General features: G+C 39.2%; 1 protein-coding gene across 4 annotated transcripts in view; it reads left to right on the plus strand.

Annotated features, from left to right (window-relative positions):
• CASK (calcium/calmodulin dependent serine protein kinase) overlaps positions 1-20440 on the plus strand; it is a 279746-nt gene extending 259306 nt beyond the window's left edge. For all 4 annotated transcript variants that reach the window (XM_044283603.1, XM_044283604.1, XM_044283605.1 and 1 more), the window contains 5 exons: positions 2370-2450; positions 2533-2613; positions 2705-2907; positions 3826-3909; positions 15601-20440. In XM_044283603.1, the coding sequence (XP_044139538.1) occupies positions 2370-2450; positions 2533-2613; positions 2705-2907; positions 3826-3909; positions 15601-15777 (626 nt within the window). In that variant the 3' untranslated portion in view covers positions 15778-20440. The remainder of the gene's footprint in view (positions 1-2369; positions 2451-2532; positions 2614-2704; positions 2908-3825; positions 3910-15600) is intronic.
• Positions 20441-20719: the final 279 nt, after the last annotated feature.

A 20719-nucleotide genomic window follows, 5' to 3' on the forward strand; every position in this document is an offset into this window, starting at 1 on the left:
GCCCAGTCCTTTAGGGCCACCTAGTGAGACATTGATGTCTCTAGCGATGTCTTACTTATGTCTCCTCCATTTTCCCTACCTTACCTGTTATGTTTGGTGTGGGTATATGTTCTGGGGTTGTTGTATGTCTAGTTGTTCCGTGTCTGGTCAGTTGGTGTTTTATGTCCAGCATGGATGCTAGATGTTCCCCTGTTTGTCTGTTGTGTCCTCCAAAGGGGGCTTCTTGGTTTCCCGGAGGGGTGAACTAAAAGTCAAGTCTGTGAGCTGTTGCTGGAATACTGGTTCCTGTGTGTCAGAACGTACTGCATCCGTTTGGTGTTTGGATTGCAGTAAGTTTGTATGGGTTCCAGTTTACCTTGGTGTGGTCTTCTGTTGTGCCGTCCAGCAGCTGCGGCAGGTAAGTTACCATGCCTTCCTGGTTCTTGGTTTAGTGGTTATCCCCACCACTGGATACTTACCTGCCGTTCCATTGCTTGGCTTTTCTCTGCAACTAGGCCAGTTGAGACTCCTGTCCTTCCATGTCTTGGAAGAGCAGGTCGTCTCTCTCCTATGTGAGGGATTATTACATACAGTTGGGGGACTTTTTGGTCACGTGCCATTTTATTGGCATTGCTGCTTGGCAGGGTATTGATGAGTTGAGTGATTTTATAAGTGGTTATTTTATAATATTTGCAGCACTTTTTTTGCCCCAAGAACTAGATGGCGCTTTTAGGGGCTGTCTGACAGTTTTTAAACCCTTTAGGGAGGCAGGCAGGCTTATAAAAGAAAGAGAAAATGCAGCAGAACCAGTTTGGTCCCTTTCAGACCTGTGATGGCATCATATCCGTAGTTTACATGACTGCTTAGCCAGTCACTGGTCTAAGCAGTTGCCTGTGCATGAACAGAACATGACTGCTAAGGCCAGTGATTGGCTGAGCAGTCATGTGGATGATGGGATGTGATGTCATTACTTCTGGTCCAGTTGGGACCAGGAGCACCAGGACCACGTGCTGGAACTGAAGAACCTTTAGCAGGCGAGTTAAAGAAGTCTTCTGGGCTTAACCTAAAGTCCTGGCATCTTCTGCCCTGTGTAGGAAAGATCATTTCATCAGTACTTACCCTGCCAGTGCTGCTATTCAGACTGGATTTGGGGCAATTCCATTTTGGACCTGATGGGATGTGTTCCTGAACCTTCCTGTTCAGCTACATATACTGTATATGCGGGGATGGCGGCGCAACAGACAGGTAAGCACAGACCAAATTATCTTTGTTACACAGGACCAGGATTTTATAAATAAAAAAGTGTGGAGAAACTTTTTTTTGTATGCCTGTCTACTCCCTTGAGAATTGTATAAAAAACGTTGAGCAACCCCTTTAAGTAATAATTTCTGCTGAAGTCCAACCTTGTCACTTACTACCATGTTAGAGAAGCCAAATTGCGATAAAAAATAAGAGGGTCTATATACATAGGCTATGTAGTCAAGGTCATTGAGAATATTTCACATAGAAATCTGTTGTAGATCATGGCTGGTGTTCTGGAGAGGTTTCGCTGTACTTTATATCCTTCTATCCTGATATCCTTTATTGCGTTTGTAAAACATAGTACAAGCACTATCGTGGTTCAAGGCAAATATTCAGGCGTTATGCGTGTCTTTGGATGTAGCCACGTCAACCAGAATGAACACCTCCTCTGCTTAATTGCTAACTGCATTCACAAATCTAAGAAATTCAGATCTGAAAAAAGGTGCACCGTTGTATGAAGTTTCTCTCAAAATATCTGAACTGCTTTATTTAGAACTCCATGAAATGTGGTTTAGTTAAAAAGAAAAAAAATTAAAAATCGTTTTTATCCTATTTCCCAAAGCTAATAAAAGGTTAAAGGAGGGCACTGGTCCTGCTTGTCACCTCTATTTATGCTGCTGTTCCTCAAAGTAATATTGTACTAGACATATCTACATTGCAATACTCATCCTGCAGCTTTTAGTGGCGAATGTAGCTGCTTATAGTAGAAACCCCATGGTGAGAGACCAAGGCCAATTGGCCAATGTGGTCTGCACAACATGCTAAAAAAAAATAGAAAATTGTGCAAAGGAGATTAATCAATAGTCTGCAGTAGTAATAGTATACATTTGTATGGCCATAGGTGCTATAGACAAAAACAAGTGAACAATGTAAATATAGCAGCGGCAATTGTTGTACTGACAGGTTTCCGGCTCCGACTGCCATGTGTTATATTTCTTGCATGAAAAAAAAGGTACCACATTAAATTCCATCAGATCTGTCATGGAGAATTGGAGAAATATTGCACTGATCCCTTTAAATGTCTTTACTGGCATCCTCTTAATGTTGACAAGAGATTAATTTGCAGTTTCCTTATTTTTTTCCCTTAGTCTTTGACCAACTAGATCTGGTTACTTATGAAGAGGTGGTGAAACTACCAGCTTTCAAAAGGAAAACACTAGTCCTCCTAGGTAACTGTTTACTGTGTGCTTATGTATGTCCTTTATGATGCAAACTGTGCACATATGCATACATATTATTCTTATTTCATAGGTGCACATGGTGTTGGCAGACGACACATAAAGAACACACTAATAACTAAACATCCTGACAGATTTGCTTACCCTATCCCACGTAAGTTCAGTTCAGAACTCTACAGAATTGATACTGGTGTCTTCACAGATTAGGGAATGTTCCTGACAATCTTTTATGCTCCATATTTTAGACACAACCAGACCTCCAAAGAAAGATGAAGAAAATGGAAAAAATTACTTCTTTGTATCCCACGACCAAATGATGCAAGATATCTCAAACAATGAATATCTGGAATATGGCAGCCATGAGGATGCTATGTATGGGACAAAACTGGAAACAATACGAAAGATCCATGAACAGGGACTTATTGCAATACTTGATGTAGAACCTCAGGTAATTACACTAAATCTATAGAGAAACACATGTGCCAGGTCTGATGAAAAAGTACCAAAGTTCACAGCATTGATCATCTTTTCGATTGCTAACGTTTTAGGCCATTTGAATTTATGTATAGGAGAATTAGACAAAATTATGTTATTCTGTTCCAGTATAGGGACAGAAAACCAGAATTGCCAATTCCAGCATATCCTGGACACCGCTGGTGCTTCACAGATACTGTGGACTATAATGGGTTCCATCGTGTTTCCGGCATGGTTTACAGACAAAATACAGCAGCATGCAGCAGTATTTTATCCCCATCTACACTAGATACGTTTTCTGTAATCCATGTGGGGTCCTGGCAGCAAGTGTTGAATTTTTCCACAATGCCACGTAGAGAATGTGACTGTCTGTGCTATGCATAGATATGCCGGGTCCTCCAAAGTAATTTTTAATCCAGCATTTCCCAACTTGGTGTTTGAAAAGTTTTGTTTTCTAAGCAGGATAATCTCTTTACGTTTCAAATGGCAGTTCCTTTCCCTTGATTAGTTAACTGAGACAGTGGGGGAGATTGATCAAGACTGCCATACTCCTACGCCAGTCTTGATGTCCCTGCATCTAATTTATTAAGCAGCAGATGCCTCTTAATAAATTAGGCGCATCTCTGCCCTGAAGTCTAGACTTCAGCTATAACTTCCACTTTTTAATGAAAGTTGTAGTAAATGTGTCTGGCAGCGTGAAGCCCACCCTGCCCCCTCTACTCAGCACTTCAGAAAAGTGCAGAGAAGCTCAAAAAGTCACAATTTACTGCACAAATATGACACGCACCATAATTTGCGCAGAAAACCATTCGTACATGTTCCCACGAATCTTGATATTGCAACTACTGTACATTTTATTCTGTAAATACTAAGGTCTCCTTCATATTTGTAGGCTCTAAAAGTCCTGAGAACAGCAGAATTTGCTCCTTTTGTGGTCTTCATTGCTGCACCTACTATTACCCCAAGCATCACAGAGGTAAGTTACTTACTATGGTTGCTTAACTGCAGTAATCCTGTTCTAGGAGTGGTTGTTTGTAAAAATTTCCTGGTACAATTTAGGATTGATCCTGACATTTATATGGAATAAATCTATAGGCTTTAAATGACATGGTATCTGCCGAGAGTATCTTTTTTTGTAAAGAACTACATGGGATGCAGTTACTTAAGGCTGGGCCTACGATTGTATACATTGTGAGATTCTCCTGCCATTTACTCCAAACCTAAAGCTTAAAACAGCATGTGAACAGAGTCTTTAGTTTGGTTTGTGATTGACCTATTGTGATTGTTTTTTTTTTTTTAAGTGTGTAAACAACACAGAAACCATACAATAAATACACAGGAGATTTGTCTACACGGTCAGTGTGCAGGATGTTCTGCATGTTCCTGAAGCAGTCTGGTAGAAATTCTGAGAAGACTGCAGATATGTTCCATTTTCCCACCGCGGACTGACTGAGGAGTTTGACTTACAGTAGCACTCCCACAAAAAATTTTGATTCTCTTACCTGTAAGAAAGGTACATGATATAAACTGTAATGAGGGTCATCTTCTTACCAGTGACTTTTTGGGAGCTATAACCTCCCTTCTGATCCTCAGCTGTGGAATTTCCAAATAACACAGCATCTTTTGCATGGACAGGAAGACTTTCTTTATGTATTCCTATGGGATCCTTCGTGTCATTTTTATAGAAATGAATGGAGAAGTAACTGACTGATATCCCAGTAATGGTTGATAAAAAAAAAAATGGCTGCACAACATTTCACATACAAACAATAGAGCTGAGAAATGGGGATCATTCTACGTTAAAGTGGTATTATACCTACTATAAATGAAAAAATAGAATCTCTTTGCACACATTTTTGATCAAACGTGTGTCGGGCCCATCTACCAGGCGTCGAGGTGGCTTCCGCAGATGGGTACCTAACACTAATATACCGCCTCTCTTGGACTTGCCTAAGCCTACAATATTCAGGGCAGTGTAGACACCAGCTACATTTATACTCTGCTCAGAAGCCCCAGGCAGATGGGTGTTGCTCAGTCTAAGAGGCGCTACCCTCAATATATACTAGAGAGAAATTTAGACTAGCACATTCATATTCATAGTCACTGGTGCATATCCATCAAGCAAACATGGTTGATAAAAATAAAAGGAAATGGCTGCACAACATTTCACATACACACTAGAGCTGAGAAATGGGGATCATTATAAATTAAAGTGGTATTATACTTTAATTTAGAATGATCTCCATTTTTCAGCTCTATTGTTTGTATGTGAAATGTTGTGCAGCAATTTTATTTATTTATTTTTATTAACCATGTTTGCTTGATGGATATGCACCTGTGACTATGAATGTGCTAGTCTAAATTTTCTTGATCTCCAAGTGACACAGGACAGGCAGAGTGCTGGTCACATGACACAGATGAGGATCAGAAGGGAGACTATAACTCCCAAATAGTCATTGGTAAGATTGCCTTCACTACAGTTCACAACATACACCTTTATAACAGGTCAGAGAATAAAAATGTTCGTGGGAGTACTACTCTAAAGAGTAACTAATCTTTTAATCGTTTTTTTTTTGTTTTTGTTTTTTTTATGTTCCAAATGCCCCTTTAAAGTGTCACTAAACATAATTTTTTTAAATCAAAGGTCGCTTTGACATATCAAAAGTTTTATAAAAGTTCAGTGTCACTTTATTTTTTTCCACTAATACAGGCAGGGCAGACAGGAACCCTCCTGGTACTAAAAACGATAATCCAGCAGATAAGAAACTCAACGCCTTTAATTAGCAACCATTAAAACCCACCAAGCATATCTGTAAAAAACATAATTGCTTACACTTTTCGAGAGGGATAACACAGCACGTGTTATGACTGAGAGGTTTCTTCTCTCAAAACGCGTAAGATGTTGTGGTTTTAGCAGATTTTTTATAGTAGCTGCTAAATAAAGCAGTTGAGTTTCTTATCTGCTGAATTATCGTTTTCAGTATTTGGTGACTCCATGGATCAAAGTGGACTCTGGGCAGCATATCAACTCTTACCTGATGCCAGTGAGCTGGAACTTGTCTTCTCTGGCCAGTTACCTTACAGGAGGAAGGTCATGGCTGATTTCCATAGGATAGTGAGGAAGAGGAGGGTCATGGCTTATCTCCAGATAGAGGATTTCTTTATATATTTCTCCGTTTTATTTGAGAAAATAAGAACAACGCACAGAAAAAGATAAACGGTGGAAGTGCTGATTTATTTTTGTGCGGTTTCCATGTGTTCCTTTAACCCCTTCTTGCTGCCATTACCTATATTTTATGTATCCCTTTTTGCTGGCTGAACTTGGATACATGTCCTCTCTGTAACGATAGCTGGCACTTTATAGCATGCAGTCATTAAACAGATTGATCAGTGTCCTGGTACATCAAATAGTGAATAATACTACTCTGAACACTTTGGGAAGCAATGGGATTCAAATGTGGAAGCAAAACTTGCTACATTCCAGGATTCAGTCTCACATGAGTGGATGTGATCTTTGGTCTCTCTAAATATGAATACTTCAGGTACAGTGAAATTTGTTAAACTAATGTAGTGAAATTACTCATTTTGGTAAGTAATGTTAAAAAATAAAATAAAAATATCCCAAATTGATCAAAATATTAGAAAGTAGGCCAATAACATTTCAGCAGCTTCTGTGGAGTTGTCTGTGAATTCTTTTTATAATAATTGGTGAGCAACTAAAACTTGTATAATGAGGAATTGCTGACAAACATATGCTATTTTATTTTGGCGAACTTCACGCAAAAATTTGTATTTGATTAGGGTTGCAGCTGTCGATTTTATTTTTGTACTCAAGTATTCTACTGATTAATCCAACAATTAAACGGGTACTCTAATAAGAGTACACTAATTAAAAGAATGTTTTCCTTTATAAAAACTAATCAGCCCTCCCTGCATGCCGTTATCAGACCCCCATGCCATCAGGCCCCCACCCCTAGTACCATCAACTGCCCCCCAGTGCTATCAGCTTTCCCCAATACCAATAGCTGCACCCCGCTAGTGCCATCAGCTGCGCCTCCCCACTGCCTCCAGTGCCATCATCTGGTCTCACCCCACCCCCAGTGCCATCATCTCCCCTAGCCATAAGTCCCCTGCGCCAGTGAAATAAAATACTTAACTCTCCTTTAGGGGTGCTGCTGACACTCCAGAGATGTTCTATCTTCTTCTTTGCGCACTGCACTGTCCTCCTGACGTCACACAGCATCAGGTCATAGTGCGTGCTTACATGCACCGTGCACTACATCCTGACGATGTGTGTTTGTCAGGATCTAGTGCAGCGCAGTGCGGGCCGGCAGGAAATACAGATTATACTAAAACTTTTCCCACAAAACGATATATCAATCTGCTCAGCTTCTGCTCTATACCGTGCTCCCTGTAGACTACATTGCATTTTCCTGGTGACAAGTTCTCTTTAATGGTTAGATTATAGATATCTTTTTCCTCACGTTGTCTGCTCTGTTTTCTATTTTATTTTCTTATTTATTTTTATTTTTTTTGTCATAAACTTGTCTTTTCCTTTCAATTACACACTTGCAAATTTTGCTAAGCTTCCAAGATGGTGCAGAAAATTACCTGTAAGTATCAGAGAGGACCTCAAACTGCCAAACCTCACTGCTAGCTGTGTAGATTTTGATAGATGCTTCTTTAACATGTATATTGCTTTTAACGTTTAGCTTATTTCGCCATTTGAGAAAAAAAAAATAGTTGACATGTATTGTGATTTAGAGATGCCCCCATTTAGAGAGTAGATGTGGTTGGGTTAGACTTTGCTAGGTCAATCAGTAAAGAATAGAATGAAACATGGAGGAGAGAGAAAAGGAATGATAGGTCTTTTTATTTCAGTGTGTAATGAAAGAGGACCTGTCGCTGGTTTCTGCATTCATTTCCTGTTTGGTTTTTGCTGTTTGTTCTGTTATTCAAGACATGGTTCCAAGTAAATACATCTAAACACAGGCTTTTCTTCTTTAGTCTTTTTTAAACTAAATAAAAGTAACACTAGTTCAGCATGGATTAGGATCCACAATGTTCAATGAAGCATATATGCTGTATACAGCTATATTAGATGGCCAAAAGTATGTGGACACCCTCCTAAGGCTCTATTCACACATCCGCAATTCCGTTTCGCATTTTGTGGAACGGAATTGCGGACCCATTCATTTCTATGGGGCCGCACGATGTGCGGTCCGGATCTGGAATTGCGGACCTGCACTTCCGGGGCCGCAATTCCGATCCTGAAAAAAAGAATAGAACATGTCCTATTCTTGTCCGCAATAGCGGACAAGAATAGGCATATTCTATTAGTGCCGGCGATGTGCGGTCCTCAAAATGCGGAACGCACATTGCCGGTTTCCGTGTTTTGCGGATCCGCAAAACACACGCGATGTGTGAATGGACCCTAACTATTGAGTTTAGGTTTTTCAGGCACACCCTTTAGAGACTGATACATAAAATCAAGCACATGTTCATGTGATCTTTAAAGAAAATCATTGGCTGCCACCTTATCTGCTAGTCCATATGTGATATTTCTGATCTGCTACATCGGCCTGGTGAACTTTAATTGCTGTAACTGTGCATCAGAGTAGCTTCATTAAAAGTGTGTCCATGGTCAAGCAGCTGCGCACAAGTCTAAGGTCAACTTGTGAAATGTAAGCATTAGCTGGAGGGGTGTAAAGCATGTCACCACTGACCTCTGGCGTGAAATGAAGGATGAAGTTTCACTATCAGTTTGACAGGTCAGGTTTGGTGGATGCCCAGAGAACGCTACCTACCTGAATGCATAGTTATTGCCGTAAAATTTGGAAGAGGAGGGTATGGATTAGGTCCATTGTTTCAAGTCAAAGGGTATGCTAATGCTACAGAATACAAAGTCATTTTAGACAAACTTATGTTTCCAACTTGGTGGCAACAGTATCCCTGTGCGCAAAGTCCTAATAGACCCCATTGTGTACCTTTTAGGATGAATTGGAACACTGAAAGTGAGCCAGACATTCTCATCAATGCCTGACTTCACAGATGCTGTTTTGTCTGGCTACAAAATCCCATAGACACAATCCAAAATCTAGTTGAAAACCTTCTCAGAAGAGTAGAGTCTCTTACAGCAGCAAAAGGGGACCCAACTCCACATCAAAGGGGTTGTCTCACTTCAGCAAATAGCATTTATTATGTAGATGAAGTTAAAACAAGTCACTTACTAATGTATTACTGTCCATTGTGCTTGCACAATCTAGGAAAAAGCACTGGCCTCTGTTAGCCGGAACCGTGGGATCCGCACGTAGGCTAGTGCTTTTTCCTAAAGTGTGCAAGCACTACCATCGCTGCTGGATTGCAGGGTGGTGTGTAACCATGGAAATGAACGGATAATAACAATAGATCAGGAAGTGGCGTATATTAACATCTTCTACATAATAAATGCTATTTGCTGAAGTGTGACAACTCCATTAACATAATTGGTTTTAGAATGGTATGTATAAGAAGATCTTATAGTTGGGTTGTCAGGTGTCAACATTCTTTTGGCCATCTAAGTGTTTTGTTTTTTGGCTAAAAACTTAAGGGGGGGGGGGTTTAAACAACTTAAGTAAAGGAAAACTAGCTTTAGTTGCTATGGGCAAAAAGGTGTGTACTTTGTGTCTTCATTCCATGTCTAGAAAAAGTGCTTTTCTTCTGCGGGCTTTGGTGTTTCAAGTGCCCAAAGCAAACCAGTCTAAAGAAGGGGGGGGTTGAAATAGCTGCTCATATCTTGGGATTGGTAGCAATACAAGAACCACAGCATTATGTCAATTTCATCACAAGATATAGGTGTTAGAAATCAGGATGGCAGTTAATGCAGCTGAAAGTGAAATCATGTTTCACAGATTTCATTCATTGTGGATATAATGCTGTGATTCTAGTATTGTTTGAAAACTTGGAGTTTCCCCTTTAACCCCTTATGGACTGGGCTCATTTTCACCTTAAAAGGAAAAAGGGGGTCAGTCAGCACATCCCAAAGCGCAGGAGCACGTTGCTATGGCTGAGAACAAGACTGTTAAACAAGACATACAATGCAACAGCTCACTGCAAACCAAATAAAGTACAAAATTGCGTCACAATTGGAAATGCTATACTAATAAGTTAGAGATGCTTGGCAAATCATTTTGTACAAAATTATATAAGCTCGTCTGCCGCACGTCAAGGCGATCTCTAGTTAGCCGGGTTCCTAACATTTTCACCTTAAGGACCAGGCCATTTTTTGCTAATCTGACCAGTGTCACTTTGTATGAATAACTTTTAAAATGCTTTTACTTATCCAGGCCATTCTAAGATTTGTTTTTCAATTTCTCTACTTCTATAATACATAGTAATACCTCCAAAAATTATTACTTTACATTCCCCATATGTCTACTTCATGTTTAGATCATTTTGGGAATGCCATTTTATTTTTTGGGGATGTTACAAGGCTTAGAAGTTTAGAAGCAAATCTTGACATTTTTCTGAAATTTTCAAAAACCCACTTTTTAAGGAGCAGTTCAGGTCTGAAGTCACTTTGTGAGGCTTACATAATAGAAACCACCCCATTCTACACACTACACCCCTCAAGGTATTCAAAACTGATTTTACAAACGTTAACCCTTTGGGCGTTCCACAACAGTTAATGGCAAATGGAGCTAAAATTTAGGAATTTCGTAGTTTTTTGGGGGGGGTTGGCAAATTTTCAATTTTTATCCATTTTTTCCAGTAGCAAAGTAAGGGTTAACAGCCAAACAAAACTCTATTTATTGCCCTGATTCTGTAGTTTGCAGAAACACCCCATATGTGGTAGTAAACTACTGTACGGGCACACGGCAGGACATAGAGAGAAAGGAGCGCCATGTGGTTTTTGGAAGGCAGATTTTGCTGGACTGGTTTATTTGCACCCCTAGAGTAGAAACTCCATAAAAGTAACCCCATTTTGGAAACTACGGGATAAGGTGGCAGTTTTGTTGGGAGTATTTTTAGGGTACTTATGATTTTTAGTTGCTCTATATTACATTTTTGTGAGGCAAGGTTACCAAAAATAGAAATTCTGAAATTTCATCTCCATTTGCCATAAACTGTTGAGGAACACCTAAAGGGTTAATAAAGTTTGTAAAATCAGTTTTTGGTACCTTGAGGGGTGTAGTTTCTTAGATGGGGTCACTTTCATGGAGTTTCTACTCTAGGGGTGCATCAGGGGTTCTTAAAATGGGACACGGTGCCATAAAAAAGGCCATCAAAATCTGCCTTCCAGAAACCATATGGTGTTCCTTCTGCGCCCTGCCGTTTAGTCATACAGCAGTTAACAATTACATATGGGGTGTTTCTGTAAACTGAAAAAATGGATTAAAATTGAAAATTTGCCAAAAAATAGCTGATTTTATTTTTTTCACCGTGTTCATCTGAAGGGTTAGATCATGGGGTATTTTATAGAGCAGATTCTTACAGACGCAGCGATACCTAATATGTCAACGTTGTTTTTTTTTTGTTTTTTTTAGCCGATTGTCTTAGGTAGGGGCTAATTTTTTGCAGGATGAGAGGATGGTTTTATTGGCACTATTTTGGGGGGCATATGACTTTTTGATCGCTTGCTATTATACTTTTTGTGAAGTAAGGTGACAAAAAAATACCCTTTTTTTTTGCACAATTTTTATTATATTTTTTTCACCATGTTTATCTGAGGGGTAAGGTCATGGGGTATTTTTATAGAGCAGATTCTTACGGACGCGGCAATACCGAATATGTCTGCTTTTTTATTTATTTTAGTTTTACAAAATATAATTCTGAGAACCATAGTTTTTTTCGATTGTCAGTGGCTATATGGAATTAAAATTGGGGAGGAGGATTATAAATGTAGTACTCCATGGAAGTGTGGTACTCCCTGAAGCAACAGTCAATGCAGAGGGCCGGATGATCGGGGCACGTGTCACACTGTGTGGTGGTGTCCTTCCGTATCCCCCTCCTGTAACACACTCTGCACTTTTTGGAGGACTGTCCCTTCTTTCCAGTATGGGAGACCACACCTGGAAAGTGTTGGCCAGGGACAATCCAGGCGCCTGCAGTTCCCAAGGTACTCCGGCCTGCTCCTTCTCAATCAGAAAAGATCAGGACCTTGAGGACTACCTCATAGAACTGGAGGAATTTCCCTGTGTTGCCAGCGCTCTGGGACAGCACAAAAGAGTTGTACAAGGCAACCTGTACCAAGTAGACCGCAACTTTTTTGTACCATGCCCGGGTTTTGCGCATGGCGTTATTTGGCTTGAGGACTTGATCAGAGAGATCAACTCCTCCCATATACCGATTGTAGTCAACAATACAATTGGGCTTGAGGACCGTTGCTGCGGTAACTCGGACAGGGGTGATGCCGTTACCGTGAATTGTGGACAGTACAAGGACATCCCTCTTGTCCTTATATCTGACCAACAACAGGTTTCAACTGGTAAGGGCAAGGGTCTCACCCCTGGGGATAGGTACCTGGAGGGGGTGGGTAGGGAGGCCGATCACCGTCCTATTCCAGGTCATCGGGTCACCAGGAAATTTGTGTCCGTAAGAGGTTAAGAAAAGACCAGACCCATATCTAGTTGCTACGATCCCAAGATATGAGTAGCTAACGCAGTCCTCCCTCCTTGATGACTGGTCACCACATAATACAATGCAATCTGAAAGAGGCATGTTGTAGAGCAGGAGGAGCTGAGCAGAAGGATATATTTTTGTAGTAATAGATTCAGTAAAACCTGTAACTTATACTTTTATATCTTTGCTTTGTCCAACTCCTGTAAACTGCATCAGTACAGGAGGGAGGTGAATAATTAATAGCATTGTGTGTATAAAGGTCCATTTACACGTCCCAAGTATCGGGCAGATTACCGGGAATGACCGCTCGGTTGTTCCCGACAATCTGGCCATGTGAATGTTCCGCCAATCACCCGATGACGGAGTTCGTTCGTCGGGTGATCCTGCTGCTGACGCAGGGAGCACAGATCATATCTTCTGGGCAGCAGATCGTGCTGTCTAAACAGTGATCTGCTGCTCAGAAACATTAATTCTGTATGAGGACGAGAGATTGCAATAGCAATCGGCCACTCAGTCGGCCCGTTTAAATCCAACTTAAATGGGTTTTTGTCACTTCAGCAAATAGCATTTAATATTTAGAGAACGTTAATACAAGCCACTTACTAATGTATTATTATCCATATTGCTATTATAACAATCTGCTCAGCTTCTCCTGCTCTATAACATGGTGCTTTCAGATTGCATTGCAATTGTGTTTGGAATGCATTTGCAATCTTCTGTGAGGCAATGCTGTTCGTTATATTAGTGATAATGAGGTGACAGATTCCCTTTAACATTATCAAGCGAGTAGACAGGGTTGTAAAACAAAAATAGGTTGAATCACTTTCTAAAGATCCCTTCATTCCAACTCTGCTGGTCTGGCCCAGGGTCTCCAATCTCCATCAGACTGAAAGTGATGTCCCATCTGCTGTTCACGTGACCACTCACCTAGTCACCTTTCTCAGCAGTCATGTGCTGTTCATGCAGAGGTGACTGCTGAAGCTAAGAATTGGCTCAGCGGTTATGTGAACAATGGGTGGTCAGATAGGGAATGGAAGCCCCCCAGATATAGGACCTGTTGCAGTAGTATAAATGCAGTGACCTTCATGTATTGAATGTCATGGCTGCAGAATCTGGACCCATGTGATAAAGAGCAGTCTTGCTTCCTCTTGTCAAATTATCCTGAAATCCTGGGCCTGTCAATAAGGATATGGAAGTGGCAATACGTTAAAAATTGCTTGCTAGTGTTATTACAAACCATGATACAAGCAACTTCAAGTACTCTTGTGGGGCAAAAATAAAAATTTTAATTTCCCCCTTGTCTTTCGCATCTTTGTTTTTCCAATTTGTTCAGTAAAAATAAATGATATTTTGTACCACCACAATCATAATCGCCCATAGAAAAAAGTCAAATTGTTATTATAAGAATGGTAGATTTTTTTTTTTCCATCCCCTCGCCAAAATATATAAAATTAAAATTTGTCAATAAATTACTGTGTAAATGACCATAAGACACACCTAGGAGTTAGAGGAGGGAAATCCACAAATCGGACCCCATTCCTCATTAGACCTCAGATCAGACCCCTATTTCTTATCAAACCCCCCAATCCTCTTCAGGCCTCAGATCAGACTCCCTATCTTCTTCAGGCCTCAGATTAGACTTCCTATCATCCTCAGATCAGACTCCCTATCCTCTTCAGGCCTCAGATCAGACTCCCTATCCTCTTCAGGCCTCAGATCAGACTCCCTATCCTCTTCAGGCCTCAGATCAGACTCCCTATCCTCTTCAGGCCTCAGATCAGACTCCCTATCCTCTTCAGGCCTCAGATCAGACTCCCTATCCTCTTCAGGCCTCAGATCAGACTCCCTATCCTCTTCAGGCCTCAGATCAGACTCCCTATCCTCTTCAGGCCTCAGATCAGACTCCCTATCCTCTTCAGGCCTCAGATCAGACTCCCTATCCTCTTCAGGCCTCAGATCAGACTCCCTATCCTCTTCAGGCCTCAGATCAGACTCCCTATCCTCTTCAGGCCTCAGATCAGACTCCCTATCCTCTTCAGGCCTCAGATCAGACTCCCTATCCTCTTCAGGCCTCAGATCAGACTCCCTATCCTCTTCAGGCCTCAGATCAGACTCCCTATCCTCTTCAGGCCTCAGATCAGACTCCCTATCCTCTTCAGGCCTCAGATCAATCAGGCATAAAATAAATAAAAGAACTTGCCTCTCTTGCTCGGGACGGTGCCATGATTTGGGACTTCCAGTGCACTCTTTCTGCAGCGCTGTACTGTGACCTGATGTCCTTTAGCTTCAGGTCATAGTGGTCGATGTCCTGATGCAGAACACAGTCAGGACACCACGCAGTGCTGGCAAATAATGAGGAAGAGGTGGGTAAAGCCAGCACCCAGAGCGCTATATTTACAGCTCCCCAGTTCTACTGTGTATTAATGAGCGCTTCCATAATGGAAGCGCTCATTAGTATTCGCTTCATAAGACGCACTGCCATTTCCCCCCACGTTTGGAGGAAAAAAAATCTTATGGAGTGAAAAATATATGTATATGTAGCAGAAAGTAATGTCAAAATAAAAATACAAAAAAACAAGTCCTCATATGGCTATGGCAACAAAATGGCTTTTTTTTTTTCATGCTTGTATTTTAAATGTGATTTTCGTCAAAGGTAAAAAGGAGGATGTATATTTTATCAGGCTTCTTTTACAAGTACTCGGGGAGATTGTGTTTTATATTATTCTCTGTTGCTACAAATGTGACCATTACCTTTTATGTGAAACTGAGATGTTTGTGTAACTCCATGTGCTGTATATAGTGTCTAGCTGTGCCGACTTTATAAACATACCCACGCTTTTCGTGTCCTATAGTTTGTAACCTGTCTTGAGATGTTTCTTGATGATCCTGTCTGTAGCAGATAATTATAAATGCTCGTTTTAGATCATAATGATAGCTAAATTAGTATGGATTAATTTAGACTCTCAATCTCTGGATTCCTCTTCAGTTATTGTGATTTGAAGTCATTTAAATAAGTTTGTATATTGTGTTTGATGTTTTGTTTGCTTTTTTTCAACCTACTTTTCAGGATGAATCCCTTCAACGACTGCAAAAGGAGTCAGAACTTCTACAGAGAACATATGCACACTACTTCGATCTAACAATTATCAACAATGAGATTGATGAAACTATTAGACATCTGGAGGAAGCCATTGAGCTTGTGTGCACAGCACCACAATGGGTTCCTGTATCCTGGGTCTATTAGACCATTTTCAAGGGAACTGTCGGTGTTTTATGACTTCAAAATCACCTTGTGCAGTACTTGGAGAATCCTCTCTGTTGGCATTCTGTCAACTGGTCTTGGCCCCACAGAGACTACCTAAATGTAGTGTGATCTAAATTTATAATTATTGTCATGTCCTAATAGGTGGGAAGGAAAACAAAGCAAACGTTCAGTGCAAATTTAAAGAGACAGTATCTGTTTTTTAACCTTTTATTTCCCCTAGATTGTATTAAAATATACCTTTTTAAAGTATATGCATTATTCAGTCCTTTTGAATGTTATATTTTTGGAAACCATAGCTTTTTGTTTTAAAGGCCTCTGAAAACTGCACAAGTGATATGCTGCTTTCTATAATCTATTTTAATAATAGGGGAATTTGGTTACCATAGCAGGGGTGGAACACTACATTCTTTTTAGTCTTATGTCATCCATTCAATAATAAAGGCACTATTTAATTTATTTACACACATAGCCTTCATCTATTGGAAGAGGGTTACCACATTTAATGGCCTTTTTCCTTTGATATTTTTCTTAAGTATTTACTGCATAAAATAGTTTATTTGATACTGTCTCTTTGAAGAAAACTATAAACCATATAGAAAGTGGGTCTTAATGCATGTGGACAGTCGCAAGCGTTTATACTGTTGGTGTATCTGTGTTGAACAAATCTGTAACTTACAGAAACATACATTCCGTTCATGGGAATTCGTACCCGAGGGAACTACCGTAATTACAATTATTATAACCAAGTTGTAAACCTATGCACATCCCTTGCATTTTGGGCAACTTTATAAAAAGAAAACATGATTTTTACTATTAATCATGTAGTGTAATGTGTTTGTAATTTTGTCTCAATTTAATTTGTTGTAAACAGGGGAAGGTAACAACTGATTTTCTTTTTTTTCTTTTTGCTTTTTCCATTTCAAATTCATGTTGTCAAGACAAGTATTGGTGTTTAAGGAAATAAATTGTTTTTTTATGCATTGTAATTGTTCAAAATGCACAAAACATGATTTATGTAACAGATGGTTTTGGGGACCGATTTCAAACCAATATTCCATATTATCTAAAAAGAAAAATAATGCCCTGTAAATTCTTTAGCAGAGTGGAATCAAAGTTTAGCTTGACCAATATTTTATTTTTAAATATATTTCCTATTATGTGTTCAATGTTTTTGGGTCATTCATTTATTGCATCTGAGAAATTTTATAATTCTTGTGGCACAGTGGATGATTGTGCAGATAATTTGTCTTACTGGTTGCACATTACATGTGCTATTCGGGAAGTTGATGATGGGGTTACATTTTTCCCAATCTTGTTACTTCTTGTTTCAATTGGCACAGTTTTAATTCCAAAAGCACAAAATGTACAGTACATTAAAGTCACAAGATGAAATTCATAACTCAAAAATGTACAAGAAAGTATTCATATGACATCTAACACAAGTCATCATCACTCTCATAGATAAAGCATTCCTGGATAGAAGCAATCCAAGTCTCCTGAATTTGTGAGATATTGGTTTTAACACTTTCTAATATTTCCTTATTTTTCAGTCGGGTTTTTTTCCAAAAAGTACTCTTTAATTTTGTCAAAACAAGTCTTAATCCTCCTGTTGTGGATAAAGCAATCTTTCTGTAGATTTTAGAACCTTGACGTTACCTCTTATTTGAGCATGTTGGTGCAAAGGAGAGAAGCACTCAAATTTCAAAATTGTATAACTGTAAACCAAAAATGTAGTGTCTTTATCCAACACGTTTTGTTAAATCCACCAATATGGAATACTTTGACTTTTTTGATTTCTTTGTTTGTAGTCTTTTACACCTGTAAACGTCCATGATAATCTTTCTGCTCAAGGTTGGCCGATAACGGTAAATAGTGAGAGAAAAGGCGATTCACCATGAGAGTATAAATAAAATCCAATTTATTTTGTCCTGTGCTATTTTTTATTTCCGACTCCTCTCACAATTTTAAAGCTAATGTACTGTATATATTGATCTTTATTATCTTCCATTTAACTACAAATTAAAGCAAAGGACTGCCTCCTCAAGAATTAATTTTTTATTTATTTTAAATCCAGAATATATGAAAATCGTGTTCAGTATAAAGCCACTTGATTTGTTAACATTCAAATATAACAACCTACCCATAAATATTTTACACCACCAAATCACAATTCAGTATATCCAGGACACTATCTTTCATTTTTAAGTGACTTCTTAAATTTCTGTACATTCACAATGAATTTGTGAAATGTCTTTTTACATAAATAAAAAAAATCTGGAGTATAATTTATTTTTCATATCAGTTGTAGTTTTTAAGAGAACAACCTCTCATCCTTATTAAAATAGTTGGATGGGGAAATTACTGGTGCTAGAAAAACTGAATTACTACATGTTGCAAAGTAGGTTTCTTGCTTAAAAAATGTCAGTTGCTTTCTTAGGCTTCCTAATCACAAGATCTGTTTAATATCTTGCCAAGAAAATGATTTTTTTCAGTGCCTATTATCACATTACAAAAAATTCAAACCTGTAAATGATTTAATGTGCAATTTATCGATCATCTTGGTAATTTCTTTTAGAATTGCTATTGAGTACATCCTTTATGGTGAATGTTGGGAATTTGTTGTCGTTGCAGTAATCCGCTCCCGGCAAAGGGCTAAATCACTGCTAATAAATGAGGTGTAATGAATTTCACTGTAAAAAAAATTTAAATACAGTGCTTCTTTTCAAGGTGCCACACTCCCCTAGAGGTAAAGTCTTTGGCCGGATGGGATTAATACATTGGCAAATACCATCTATTGTCTTTGTGAAAAAATATGTACATTTGAATAGAATATGCTGTGAAGAAAAGAATAATCTGATATCTAGGTTTCAACTGTACATTAGCTCATAAGTCCTAAGAAAGCAGATTCTGTCACTTTGTAAGATCGACTAATCAGAATTAAAGCCAGGTGAAAGATCTTTGCAACATGTTATCCCTGTGTTTATTTCTTCTGTACACAGTTTTTTGTGTCATTCCTTTTGTCAATGGATTGTTCTAGGCACCACCTCATTTTTCCTTAATGGCCCCAGACTGCTACTTTTGATCGTAATGGTCACAAAGGCTGCTTTTTCTGCTGAAGGATTTTGATAAATTAGGGAAATTGTTTCATTTCTTTACTGCATGTATACTCACTGAAGACTAGTTGTGTGCACCTTATATAATATTCAACCTTTTACTGCACTCATATAATACCCTCCAGTCCAAAGAACACCTCTACCAGAATACAGCAACCATAAATACTGCCTGATAAGTATATTAGGAGCACTGCACACATCTGTTCTGAAAACTGCTGAGCAAGATATCTGGCATCGATAACGTATCCCATGGATATGCCATAAATGTCTAAGATGGGAAAACCTCACTTCGAAATACAACAGACACTAAACTGAGATTTAATTCTAATGATGGTCAAAATGTTCAGTCTCACTAAATACATTGAAAGTCAATGTGTGACGGATCTGTATTTTTAGGCTCTTTAAAAAAACCTGATCCGTCACCATTGACTTACATTGTTTAGTGACTGATCCCTTTTTTCCATTTTTGATCAGACACAAAGCCACAGCATGAAGCATGTGCGGTCGCAAAACGGAATGGAAGACATCCTGAACAGATCTCTTTCCATTCAGGGTGCATTAGAACTAAACGGAACAGTTTTTTTCTGGTTTTGTGATTGTGTCACATCTCAATACCGGAAAAACAATAAAGCAGGTGTGAAACAGGCCTTAGACCATTAAGTCTAAGCTTAGAATGTGTAAATATTAACCAAGATTGGTAAATTTACCCAAATAAGCCTCAAAGCCAGTGTGTAAGCAATCAATGTACCTAAAATAGGTCAAATAAGCCTCATTTGTTGTGTTTGTAGTGCAATCCACTAGCCATGCACAAGAACTAATAACAAAAATGTTTGCTTGTAAAAATAATGTAAACTGAACTATGTTTCTTAATTGCATGCAAAATATATCCTCAAATGGATGAGATTTGGCCACTCTTCAGTGCAGTTAAAAAAGATGTGTTCAAGGGTGGACATTTACATTAATTAAGCCCCATTCTCTGTAGATGGGGTAGGGCCTGTGGAGAGCAGTAGAAAAATGCATATTGTGGAACTTTTCTCATCAGGAGTATTGTGACTGAAGTTTTATTCTGCCAAATTCTGTATTCTGAAGTGCCCATGGTGGGACTTCACTGTGAAGTTATTTTTGAATTGAGATGCTTAAAACTCTTCTCGTCTGCACCAAGTGACAGCTGTAGCACTCAACCAGGAAGCCACTACAACTGTCACTCAGAGGGGAAGTTGTTGTAAAGAAGCTCAGTTGAGAGAGCAGTTAATAGGGAAGCACCACCTACTTGGCTGAATCTGCCAGAATAAAATTCGATATTCATAATACTGCTCTGCCCAGCCCTTGGTACTGGCAGTAGTTTAGTTCAAAATTCCCATTAGATTCCTTTTAATATAGCTTTTTAGATTAGTATTTTTCTGAACGCCAAAACTCCTACATAGTTGCATGATAACATTTTGTCATCCTTAGGCCACTGTTTTGTGTTCTTTTTGTATATGTTTATATATGGAACTCTGCAATAAAACAGTATGCAGTAAACCACGAAACAGCCTTCATGCTTGTACCCGACTGTTGTCGGATCCCAAACAGAACCTGGATTAATTGCTGAAGACTATTCTATTCCCTAGTAGTCCAGATTTCTTGTTCACGACACCACTGCAAATGAAGGAAAGAGTGGCTGTCAATGACGGGACACCTAATGGCTGCCATGACATACTATATGGTCCAAGCAGAGACTGATGTGTAATGAAGGTTATACTTGTGTCTGGAGGGTGGACAACAAAACTATGCATGTTGCTCGAGCTTGTCATTCGATCAAACTATAC

This window comes from Bufo gargarizans, chromosome 3 (genome assembly GCF_014858855.1).
Source record: "Bufo gargarizans isolate SCDJY-AF-19 chromosome 3, ASM1485885v1, whole genome shotgun sequence".
NCBI classification, from domain to species: Eukaryota; Metazoa; Chordata; class Amphibia; order Anura; family Bufonidae; genus Bufo; species Bufo gargarizans.